Here is a 13,123-nt window from a genome sequence, read left to right as displayed (position 1 = left end):
ATTATAGGTATAACGTAGAAATAAGGAAAATGAAGTGTTATGCAGGCAGCATCTGAAACCAGGTGATAATGACTATGGTTATGAAGCAAACGTGTCTGTCTTTAATCAGAGACCTGTTTGTGGAACACGAACTTGATGAGGAAGACAATAACATCATGATAATGACAAAGCTTAGCTGGGTTGGGAGGATTTGGGAACAGCATATATGAGATACTGTCTGTACAATCAACCTGTAATCTTTGGAGTTGAGAAGGAAGATGAGTTGGAAGAGAGCAGAAGCAGAAATGCATTACTGTAAAGCTTCACTGAAAGGTATTGGAAAGTTGAATGGTTACATTGGTGTTGAGTATCTTTATGGGCTCTTTGTTGGTATTCCTTTGGCTTTCTGCTTGGTTTTGGAAAGGAAATGGTTAAAGGTTGTGAAAAATTTTGAGTAGTGCTTCTTTTTTCCTTTTGTAATTCCTTTATGTTACTTCTCACCTTTTCTGAGGGATTCAATTTTTGATAGCATTGATCTGTGGTTAGATGAACGGTGGATAGATTTATTTCAGCCATTCTTTGCAGTAAGTTGGCTGTAAAATACAGCAAATTGCTGTTTACAAGCAGAAACAAATTGAAATAAATTGCCAAAACTCCTTTAAAGAAGGAAAAACATTTTGACTAGCAAATCAAAGTCAAATGTTCAATCCAGCCATTATTTTATAAGGTTCATGCTAAGAGTTGTGCAGCATGAAGAAGTGAAACATTCTGAGGCCAAAATCATAGTTTTCTTGTGGTTTGATTGTGGTAGTGTCATAACCTACTTCCCTCTTTCAGTGTTCAGCAGCATGGGAAGCTCTTAACTGAAGTCCCAACAACCTGGCTTCCAGTGTTTGTGTGCAGACTGATTAAAAGCAAAACATGGGGGAAGAGAATTCTTTTTTTCCTTCCAAAACAAGTATTTGTCTGTGTTCATCTCATCCCCAGCCCAGGATATATGTTCTACAGCCACATACGTGCTGTGAAGTAATTTCTCTTTGAACCACATTACCTTTTTAGTTGTGTATAGAACCTGTACCAGTTGGATAGCTTCTCAGGTCTTATGTTGGTTCCTAGGCAGTCAGCTTTTCTAGAGACAAACTGCTAAGTGATTTCTGGTAACAGGTTGCCAATAGCTAAAATGGCATGTCAAAAAAATTTCAAGCATGTCATTGGTCTGCATATGTGTCATATAGAATGTGATAGAAAGGAAAGGTCCTTCTAAGTGGGATGTTGAAGTCCTGCGTGTGCAAGTGTGATGTGTCAATTTATACCCTCCTCCATTTATAATCATGTATAGAAGATAGTCTTGTTAGTAGCAGAGGCTGAAAAATGAAAGCATTGCAAACCTGGCTTTGACATCAGGGCTTTCTGCAAGTGACTTGTATGTAAACAGAGGTCTGGCGAGTCACTGTCCTCAGACATGGTGTTTTTATTTCTGTATCATCATTCCCATACCCTCGATTATTTTATTCTTTGTTTTGAAATCTCGTGGAACTTTTCCTGGAAATCTCATGGGAGAGTTTTGGCAGTGCATGTAAGGAAGTCTTGAGTTTGCGCCTGCAGATTCAGGTGGAAGTTGCTGTGTTTTGAACATGCTACAGCCTATCTTTTGGATGAAGTGAGTGGCATAGCTTTTGCTATGGAAGTTAATTTATTGGCACAATGTTGGTTCTGCACAGTGTGTGTCAAATGGGGCATGGCTGAAAGCCTCAATTCTGAAGCTTGCCAGGCTTTTCTAGAAGACCTGGTATATTGAAGGCAGAAGTGGGGCTGCAGTGCAGAGCTGTTGTTTTTTTATGAAGCTGTTATTCATAATCAAACTTACTTTAAAAAAATACTTTTAATGAGGAAAGTGAGATGTGTAGTTGATGTTGAAAACATTTTCCAGAGTTTTTTGTACCTATATATACACACACAGAGGTTCCTAGACACATCTGTAATGTACACCACTGTGAGACATTCAGATGAAGGAGATCATGCTTTTACTGGATGTATGAAGCCGAAATGATACCAGTTTTCAGTTCTTTAACTGGTGCAATAATCAGTGTAGTATTTCAGTAGTGAGAACAGGTTTCAAAATGAGCAAATTGCAATAAATTAACCGGGTTCAAAGTTTTGGAAACATGAATAGCATCCGGCATATTAGCTTCTTATTCCACACCAAAAAAAAGTCACCAAGGATGAAAATAAACATTAGATGGTGCACAGCAGTTGTCTTCTGCTGGTGCTGTGCTGAGGCTCACCTTTTGAGGAGGCTATGCCTCCTGCAAGTTATAAAGAGCTCTTCTGTCTGTTTTGATGAAAAATAAACAGAATGGGGATCTCTGTCACCTTGGTGTGAAGATTAAGATTTGAACAGTCAGCAGCTTTTTCAGTCTGCAGGAAAACACAGGGACAGGGATAATATGCCTTTACTGTTTGCTTCACTGACATAGAAATTTATGGGAGACATATAACTTATGTGGGAAGTAAATACTACTTTTGCTATGTTTCACGTTACAGCATTTGTTGTCTGAGTAGACACAGGAATATCGAGACAAATGAAATTGGCTCCAGTTGTAGATCAGCTTTCTTCAGGTTCTCAATTTCGTCCCTTTGCCCAGCAATTTAAAAGCACTCTTAAATCTCCTTAGAAAATTTTTACAACATTCCTCTGTAGTACTTCTATTCAGACAATAAGCAGAATTTTATAGGCCTGCCTTTCTAACAACCACAATACTGCCGTGCTGGAGCTTCTGTCTTGGTAAGAAGAGTGGGTTTTATCATTCCAGTTTTCTTTGTGTGTAGAAGCCATGCTGACAGATTTTTCTGCCATTCTTGTAAACACAGAGGCAACAGGACTTTTTAAAACAAAAGTTGTGATTTGTTCTTTAGGGCTTCTGGGTCATGAATCTTACTCCTCTTAAAACACACTGTTAGAGCTTTAATGTTGCTTGACTAGACCCATGGAGAGCATATCCATGCTACATTGAAACTCTATCCAGGATATTTTTTTGCTTTGAGTTTGCTGAAAGTTTTGTAGTAGAAAAAAGTCAATGTGCTAACAATTTTTTAATTTCAAATTGGTGTTTTACTGTCTAGGTTTTAACATAATTTAGCTTAATACCAAACTACATGGAAAAGGTCTGAACCATTTAAAGGTTTATCATGCCTTCACGACTCTGATTTGGTTTCTGGATTTTTCTTATGCTATACCTACTTCTTGTTATGGGTGTGTGAAGTTGGGAGCTGTGTTTCAGGCTGAGCTGTCACAGTGAGATCAGTGGTCACAGTGGCAGGAGAGCTCTTGTGCCCTGACACCGTTCAGAAAGCAGTCAAGAAAACTTCCCTGCTTATCCCTTCTGCCCTTGTTCTTTGCATTATTTTCACTTCATGCGATCTGTGCTTTGACCTTCTAGTCACAGGGATGCAGGAGGTTCCTTCAAGTGCCCTGGAAGTTCAGCATAGGGAGCAAAACACTAAGGAATGTGTTAATATTGCTGTTACTCCTCAACAGGTGAACATTTCCTTTCACATCACAGCGTTTTCTCCAGACCTATTCCTGCTCTTAATTAGCATGTAGTATTGCAAATAGCCTATTCCCCATTCTTTTTTATCCTCTTTGTATATGCCTGTGTCACTCTCTAAAATGCAGTTTTTTATGGATAGCCACTGGAAAACAGACTGAGCTACTATGAGTGATTCTGTTTCTCAGAAAGCTTTCTGCTTCCCATTAATTTAGCGAAAAAGACCCAGTAATTTAACAGTTGTTAAGGTTGATTTCTATTCTTTTCGTGTTGAATATTGCTGGCTAAAACTTCTGGCTGTCAAAACCCATCTGTTACCTTTCTTCTTTATTGTCGTTGTTTGTGGGAAGAACAATGTATGTATAGTCTATGGACATGTGTGTTTTAACAAATTTTAATCTGAAATTTTAAAACCAATAATAATGCTTTCAGTCATCACTAAATCCATATTCATGCTCTTATAAATGTAGGCTACAGCACCTGGCATAAGATAATGTTGATCTTGACCTCAAGTATAGAGGTTGGAATTTTTTTTAACACTTCATAGTTTTGAGAAGGTAAACATAATCTTGCTTCTGTGTATCAACAGTGACAATTATTTTTAAAATTTATTTTTAAAGAAATTAATCAAGCCACCTTACTGTTCTGTGCCAAGACTTGCAACAGAAAACCGTTGTCATTTGTTCCAAGTGACATCTGTTTGTTTAACTCATAACACAGAAATACCACCTTGGTAAATTGAATTAAATATGCAATCAACCTTTGTGCTGCCTCTTGTTGCCAGTTAAGACTTAAATTTTTCCACTCAATGAACATGCATCCTTCAGATAACAGTATTCTATTAAAAAAAAAAAAAACAAACCAAAACCAAAAGTGTGCAAGTGTTTTCCTTACCTCATTTCTTGAAAAGTAAAAGATATAGGCATGATTTCTAGTTTTGAAAATAGGGTACTAGATTTCTGGGAAGGAAACAGGAATACTGATGAGATGATGGGTATTTTTAAAGATTATTGTATGTGTATTTGGAGCCAAGGCCATGGCAGTGTGTTTTTGGTCCTATAAAAGTTGGTCTGTTTGCTTTCAGAATACAGCTTTTCTTTCTCTTCTCCAAAAATACTAATCATAAGAGCTCCCACACACACACAGAGTAATGAAAATTCTTGCCTTTTTCTTGCTAAGACAAACAAAAACTTAAAAGTAGGAAAATTATGGAGGTTGGTTTCAGTGTCTCAGAAAGCTGTGAAAGATAATGATGAAGAGCTAGTAGCAGATCTGTTTCTGCAGTGGGATGTAAGGAGGAGACAGGATACATCTTCAGACGGATGAGAATAGTACAGGGGTCAGCAGGTTCCTTAGGGCTCTGATTTCTACTAGTTGGGGGAACATGGAGTGTGGTTGTTGCTTTCCATTGTCTCAATGAACCAAGAATAACTTTGCTGGTGCCAGTGTGGATTTCCTTATCCTGTTTCTACTAGTTCTAGTAGCTGGTTTTTTCCCCATTCAAGAGAAAGGGAATGTTTTGGAAGATCCACTTTTGAAAACGCAAAGCAAATTCCAGTGCCTCACTAGATGTGCCAGTAAAACATAATGGCCTGGTTGTTTTGTGTATAGTCTTCCAGTTTGAATGTTTATCTTTGCAATTTCTTTGAATCATTTTGAGTCTTATGTTCCCTTTAGCTGTCCATTATCACTGCTACTTATGTGCTGGTTATGCTGGATATTGCTTTTATTTGCATCCGCTCTTAATTCATGTAGGTGATAAATGTGCAGTTGTGTTTCTGTGTGTGACAAAGCATCCCAGTTGCCAATCTACCAACACTTTGTTTGTGATGAATTCTGGCCAGAGTGCACTACTTGCCGTGCAGGCATGAATCAGTGAGTGATCATTTAACCTGTGCAAATGCTTGTCCTTTTTGCTTGAGCTGAGGAACCAGGGAGGTGACATTTTAAGAACACTTTGTGACTAGAATCATCCTGCCTTGAAAACCAGATGATAATGCTGATCTACTGTGCCCAAATACCAAGTGAGTAATAGTGGTTAGTATTTGCACTTCTAGGAATAATTACAGGGGTTCAGCCTAAAAACAGCATGAGGGAGGTAAATTCTATAACCAGGTAGGGCTTGTTCTGACTTGTTTAAAAGGACATGTTTCCCTAATACAGGTTTTTAGTAAAGGGGTGTATCTCATCTCTTCAAAGGGTCATGGTAGCTCAGATGCTTGGTTTAATTTTTCAAAACTTTCCTGATGGCTTCTCTTTACATGTCATAATTGCTATCTGATGGCATCACCAAAAAGCACTCAAAGTTGTGCTTTTTGATGGGGAAACTTCTTGATGTAGAATGAACGGGTTCCAGATGTTCTTGTGTGCAAACTGAGCTTGGTTTTGAATTGTAAAGCTTTTCTTGTATGCCTGGGAGGGTGCTTCTGCTCAGTTTCTCTTGGATAGTTGCAAATACTGATCAGCTCCTGCGTTTTATGTATGTGGAGCTGGTGGCAAGTCACCAGCTTTAGTTTTTTTTCCTATTAGCCTGCCTGAAGGTAACAACTTTGTTGTATTGCTTATTGTATCATGGGACTCTGATGCTTGGACTTGTTAATAGTGCAGGGGACTGAGATAGGAGCTCTGGGTAGGCGAAGAGGGTTTGTGTGGGGTTTTGTTTGTTTGTTTTCGCAAGTGTTAATGTGCATTTGTCCATTGAGACCCTTCCCGCTGATAATCTGTCTAGAGAATGGAGAAAAGCATGCTTTATGAGGCTGAAAGATAAATAAATATGACCAACCTCAAACTCTCACCTGTCAGGATACATAACTGGATACATACAGAGAGCATGCCAAAAAATAAGAGTGCTCATGGGATTAAATCTTTCTGGTTCATCCCGTTGTCATACTGAAGATAGTAGCAGGTAGGTAATCTGACTTTGCTCTTGATCAAAAAAGTCTGGACCTCTGTGAAAGTCTATGAAGTCATAAATGTTTCCTCTGGCTGGAAACAAGTTGTTGGGTGTTTGGGGTTTTTTTTTTGGTTTTTTTGTTTTTTTTTTTACTTTAAGGATCTTTGCAGTAGCTTGGATTTCTTTTCCCTCATTTATTTCAATTATCTTAATTCTGTGCATTTAATTTTTTCTAAAGTACTGATTTATTAAGTGTTTCTGGAAGGATCTCTGCATTTTAAATAAAACTGAATCAGCACAAGCATCTCTAATTAAAAAGCAAATTTAGCCCTTTAAGTGCAAAGTTGCAAGATTTGTTTTCCCATCAGGAAAAAGGGTAGCACAGGAAGGGAAAGCAACGATTTAAAGAGCTACATGCTATCAACCCTCTTTACAGTTGAGGAATTTAAATTTTCTTTGAAGTTTTCCTGTGATGTTATTTGTGAAAGAAAAGAGACGGTTATATGCTTTTGTACAAATTAAAACCCTTTTGGGATTTGTTGCATTGTGGATTTTGAAATGTGAACTACTTTCTAATGGATCCAAACTAATATTCACGGTTGTTTTTAACATATCTTCTAATGTACTCAAAATGTCGATTTTTGGAAGATATTACCCAAGCAGAGAGAAGATGTAATATTTCCCATGAGGGATTTGTGGTTTATAGCACTATTAGAAAAGATGGAACTGTTGATCTGAACTCCAGTCATCTGTTTGCTTTTACATACTTCTGTTTACACAATTACGTTTCCTTTTTATTTTTTCTACACTGTATTCTTAACATTAAAATCATGCAGCAACATAAGTGGATGTGGAAAAACTGTGATTGAATGTAACCTAGTTTTTTGTAATTTAAATATCTGGAATATTCTTGACTTATCTAATGGCAATGTAGAATAAGAATACCTGTAACAACAGCAGATGATGCAGTACTATGTGAGAATAAAGAAAAAAGTGGTGAAACTGCCCTGTAGAGAAGAGTTGCAGTATCAAAGATGGCTGTAATTCATGTCAGGGGAGATTTTAGTCCTGTGGTAAACAGTGATCCTTCTCAACCCGTGTCTTCATTATCATTTCCTAAACAGTTTTTCATGTTACAGAGTAGTAGAATTCGGTCTTCGTTGTAATGTCTTTCAAATATTTGGTGGTAATAGGTGCTGTAGCATTGTAATTCATCTCACTTCAGGTTTTTGGTGGGTTTTGTTTAGGGGGAAACCTTTTCTTAGTTTATATCAGTTGCATGGTTTTGATTGTTTAGTCATAACTGTATGTCAGTGTTTCATGCTGAAAACCGTGTGTATGTGAGGAAAACAATGGATGCAATGAATGTTTACCTTTTTTTTTTTTTAAACCCATTCTCCTCATGTTTTTTGTGTCCTCTGCACACCCTTGACCTCGCTATTCTCATAGCTATTGTTGAAATGGAAATCAAAATGGAACACTTGATCCTGATGGCAGCTGGTTTTATTGACACCATCTCCTTCAGGAAAATCCCCAATATCTACAGAACCTGATCAAGGAAAAAGATGTAAAGAAGGCCAGTGTTCTGAAGGCTTAAGGAAGAGAGGAGGAGTCAAAGCCTGCCATGAAGCCTGCACAGCAAAGCCTGTTCAAGGCTACCTTTGGAGGCACAATATTTACTGCCTCTTCTGTTGTTGATGTGGAATCATTGAAATGTGGATGTTTATACGGTTAAATGAAGAGTTTGCAAAGTCTTGCAGTGTGTTATGCCTGACCACCTGGCATGTTTATTTAGGGCACCTTTGTGCTGCCATCAGTAGGTGAATATGAATGTTAAAACTGTCCCCACTGAATCTTCATGACTCACAAGTGGTGCTGGTGGGGAGGCAGCATCTTCATTTGCTCCTCTGCTCCAAAATATAGATGAGAGATGGTGTCAGAGACTGAACTATTATATTTTATGACTTAAACATTTTCTTAAAGGACTTTTAAAACTGTATTACAAAAGCTGAAGAGAAGACTACCACACCCTGAATGGGACCCTGACTGAGGCCTTACACCGATCACTGATGAAGATAAGATAAAGTAACATCTCAGGGCTGGGGACATTCACTGAGCACAGGCTTAACACCTCCAAGGTGGAGACCACAGCCCCAGGGCTATCAGCTGCCAGGCTCAAACAGACCCTCGAACAGACCCTTGCACCAAGGGGTGGAGGGAGGAGAGGTTTGGGTATCTGGGAAAAGCCTCTGGTCAGAGGCGCAGTGACTGCCCATCCTCCACTGTGCAGAGGAGCCCAGCTGAGGGGTCCTCACCAAGGGGGAAAGAAGCTTATCCACAGCAGGAGGGGGTGACATGGCCCATCACAGGGGCCCCCCAATGGGTCCCCAGACCCTGCACCAGAGATGATGCAGCAGACCCTCAGTGCTGCAAGGGACAGTGTGTCAAGCCAGCCCCTGCAAGAGAGGCACGTGGGCGTTCCCACCTGGCCCACAGTGTATATTAATCCACGGGATTCTGCCCTCTTTGGCGTGTGGCGGCATGTGGTGTGGCAGCATGTAGCGGCGTCGCCACGGCGGCGACGGGGGACCCTCACCACCACCAGCAGACCAGATGGAGGGGAGCAATGTGAGACATCGTTGGGACCCTCAGATGGGTGATCTGCTTCCACCTAACCCCTGTCACCTCTCCCTGTTCCCCCACCCCCCACGCACACTTATTTTTCTTTCTCTCTTTCTTTTCTCTTCCCTTCTCTTTGCCTCTTATACTATTAAATAAAATACATCAATTTTTTGGCAACAACATCTAACCTCGTTTGGTTTTAATCTCATTTCTGGGGATATTTTGAACCTTCTAAGTTCTTTTTGGTTTATGCTCAGAGACTTAGTTTGCTTTGCTTTTCTGGGTTTAAACCAGATTGTAACAGATGGTTAAGGAGAAACCAGACCTCTCTGACAGGCAGGTTACTTCCCAGTCAGAACAAGTCTTGACTTACTGTCTTAGTCACCTCTCTTGGGTGGGAGGCCACTCTTTCTCTGCTCAACAGCTCTCAGTTCTGCTGTCCAAGATGCCATGTTCTGCTTCTTCTGTGGTGTAGTCCTGTTTTCTTTCTTTATTTCTTCTTCTCTCCTGTCACTGCCTTAGTGGGCTGGGGCATTATATTTGTGTTTGGAGTAGCATGCTGGACATCAAGTGCATTTGCTGAATTTTTGGCCTGTGTCTCTTCCACAGACTCCGAGGAAGTCAGCTGCATTCCATTAAGCTCAGTGTGTGCTGTCATGTAATGCTAATGCTACTGCTTCCTGTCAGAGTATGATTTCAGGCTTTTGTCAGTACACTGTCAGTGCAGTAAGCTTTAGAGCTTTTCCCAGAATTGATAGAGCCATCTGTCAATTTTCCATCAATTGATAGAGCATTTAGCTATCTGTCTTGCAGGCATTGCCCCCCTTTCCCCCCCTCTACCCTTACAGTTGCTCTTAGGGTGAAAATTTGGGTTCTAAAAGTCCTCTGCTTAGTAAAATCTGCCTGCCTGTCGCTAGGACCTCAAGTTCCCATCTATACCTTGTAAGCTTACTGCAACTGCTTGCTTGGTAACCCAGACCTGTTGGTTTAAAAGGCCCTAAGCAAGTCATTAGCCACTAGGTGACTTGTTAGACTCGCAGCAGTTACAGTTGCTTTCTCCCAAAATAATTGCAAAAAAGCTAAAAGTCCCGTCTAGCATGTTGATACACTTGCTATGTAGGAAGAATCCTCTCTAGATACTCAAATGGATTTAGTCTCCACGCAGGACCTTGTCATTTAGAAGCCAGAAGAAGAAGCCACTAGGAATATCTATGTTTAAGCAAAGAAACTCCTTCGGCATTGCAAAGCACCGCGTGGTTGCCTCCCCCCTCTGTTGAGCCACAGCAGAGGCTGAGAACACTGTCTCCTCCTTGTCCTGCCGTGACTGAGAGAGAAGGAAAAGTAGCAGCACTCATGTCCTGCAGAGAAGAGGCAAAAAGCAGGAATTCGTGCCATAATGGCTTCCAGATGAGTTCCTTTTTTTCCCAGCATTCTTAACTCCCAGGTAGAGAGAGCATTTGCATGAGCACTCTGGTACTTGGGGGAAGATGGTTTTTTGTTCGATTTAGTTACATGTGTTACTTTTACCTTTAGGAAGCTTAAGCAGTGTTTTTTTGTGTATTTCCCTGTGTGTGTAGGGGAGAGGTCTGCTCACACACAACCTGTTGGTGCCTGTGCCAGTGAAGGAGGTTATCAGGTTGTTACTGCCTCATCACAGCCGAAGGTTATCTCTGGTGAGGGATGAAAAGTTCTTGTGGGCGGCGCAGCTGTAACCAGAAGAGGCATGAAGTTCCCACCTGGGGATTTCTGCACCAAACTATTCTTGTAAACAGTTCATAGATAATAGACTCCTGTAACAATCACTCAGTACAGCTGAGTACTTGAGGACATAGTTAATTGTGTTGTTTGAATGAGAGCGTAGGTGCAGTTTCTTTTTTATATCTGTGTGTTTGTCTTCTGGAAAAGTACAGTCTATGGATCAAATATATTCTTAACTGATATTGTTACTTTCTCCGCCCCATCTTCTGAGGTCATAGCAGTGCTTGGAGTTGTCTGGTTATGCTATTACCTTGAAACTGATACATTTCTGGAAAGATCCTGTAGAGATGCACACAGAATGATTGCTCCAGTCTGTCTGGGTTTAGAGAAGGGTCTCCATCACTTTGCCACGGATTCGACATTTCCTTTGTCTGTGGTACTTGGTATGTGCAAGTAACACTCACACAGTTCTGATGGCCTTCCTGTAACTGCGGATGTCCTGAAAAGGACTTGGGCCTGAAGTCTATAGGTAGCAGGGACTTACGTCTCTTACTGAGCAGAGTCTTGTACTCTCTGCCTACAGAATAAATATATGTGTATTTAATATGGAATTACTGCTGGCAGTAGGATTTCCTGATCTACAGCACTAGGAGGGAAAAACCTGTATTTTTTGTTCTTCTTTGCTTTTGCTATCTTGAATGAAGTAGAATGCTGGGGAAGAAAATTAACTGGCCACGGTGACAAGAAGATTTAAATTAAATTTTCTAGCTTAGCTTTATCTTTTCTCTTAGCATTTTAAGTAACAATTGCTGTAAACAGAAACAGAAAAAGCTTGGATGCTTTTCTGTATGAAAGTGTGTATAGTTTTTTCCATTGTAACAACACAGCAAAGTTGAGTTTAAATCCCTTCTGTAACATAGCTTAATGAAACCATCTTGGGACATTTCTTTCCCAATGTTTTTTTCTGAGTGAGGGTTGAATATTGAAGCCTGCTATGAAGAGCAATATAAGGAGAGTTCATTTTTTTAGGGCTTAGTTGGGGAGTATGTCTCTCCTTTCAAGGTTGCAAGGAAGTTTCTTGAGCATTATGCTCGGTTTCATACCAAGTAACATGAACCACTTTTTCAAGAGATTCATGATTTGGAAAAGTCATATCTCCCAACATGACTAATTTCAAAGGAGGCATGTTCAATAGTGACTCCTACATAGACCTTGTGTTGATACTTCTCTTGCAGTCCTGAGAGCAGTAGATGTGAGCTGATTTGCAAGTTGTAGCAAAATGGGGATTCCAGATTAGACCCAGCAGGCTCATATGAGGAGGTATTATGTAAGTAACTTCTTCAATCAGTTGCTGGTTTGGTGCTTCAATAGTAATGGACTGCTTTCTGAGAAAAGTGTTCCAACTACTTTGTTCTGTTTCATGTTAGAAAAAGAAGTTTGGCCCATGTCAATTTCCTAGGGTTGTAGAAAAGAGGATATTCAGAGAAGATAGCTTTATAAGATTAAATTGTACTCAGGTGAGTTTAGAAAAAGTAGATAGGAGAGAATAAAAAAGCCTTTGGACTTTTATACATTACTCCTCTGCTTGGAGTCACAAAGGACTGGCCTTTCTCTTTCCATGATCTGTAAAAAGCACAAGGCTTTGGTGTGATTGTGGTTATGTTTGCGTTTAGGTGCCTTCCTCCTTGTGTGTCTAATTCTCACGCTGCACAGGAGTGAGCTAGAATTACGTTAAATCCCTTAGTCCTTCTTTCAGAGTCTCTGCAGAGCAGAAAAGCTTTGTGACTTTAACTGTACCATTATCATTGAAGTAGATCAGTTCTTAAATTTAGACTACTGTGCCGGTTTGAAGTCACCCCAGCACAACAACATTCATGGATAGGTGTAGGTACCTGTTTGTTCTTGATGACTTGTCCTAAAAAATCCAGTTTGAACCACAATGCTTATTTATCATGGACAAATCTGAATTGTTAGCAAAATGCTCAGGTTAGGCATGTGATGGACGCTCTTGTCACCTGCAGTTCCAGGTGTGCCCCCAGCTGCTTTTGCAGAGGAAATACCCAGTTGCAAGATACAGTAAATTAATGAAAGGACTGGATGGGATAAGAGGCTAATCTTGAGGATTTAATGCTTGCTTCCCTTGTTACCTGGTAGGTTTTGAGTCTTTTGAATGACTGTCCCAGTCAGTTTTTCATTTTGTTTTTTTTTTTTTTTTTTAATGGCATGACCTATTTACAAACATAATTATTCATAACATAATTGATTCATTTCCAAAAATTAAAGTTTAAATATAGCACTTACTCGTAGAGTTAATAATGCTACTTCTTAAATTTTATTTTGCCATTCATATTACCTGACTGTACAATTATTTGATGAAATACAT

At 39.8% G+C, this 13,123-nt stretch overlaps 1 protein-coding gene across 6 annotated transcripts in view; it reads left to right on the top strand.

The window, feature by feature from the left end:
- Positions 1 to 13,123, top strand: part of DLG5 (discs large MAGUK scaffold protein 5) — a 98,052-nt gene that overhangs the window by 18,319 nt on the left and 66,610 nt on the right. Inside the window, exon 1 of one of the 6 annotated variants that reach the window (XM_032115774.1) lies at positions 243 to 312. The exons of the other annotated variants lie outside the window; for them this stretch is intronic. Coding sequence (XP_031971665.1) covers positions 258 to 312 — 55 coding nt within the window. The 5' untranslated portion in view covers positions 243 to 257. Of the gene's footprint in view, positions 1 to 242; positions 313 to 13,123 lie in introns of those variants that run through there. 6 annotated transcript variants of the gene reach the window in all.

The sequence above is a fragment of the Corvus moneduloides genome, chromosome 8 (genome assembly GCF_009650955.1).
Source record: "Corvus moneduloides isolate bCorMon1 chromosome 8, bCorMon1.pri, whole genome shotgun sequence".
Classification (NCBI taxonomy): Eukaryota; Metazoa; Chordata; class Aves; order Passeriformes; family Corvidae; genus Corvus; species Corvus moneduloides.
This window is presented reverse-complemented; position numbering and strand designations above follow the sequence as displayed.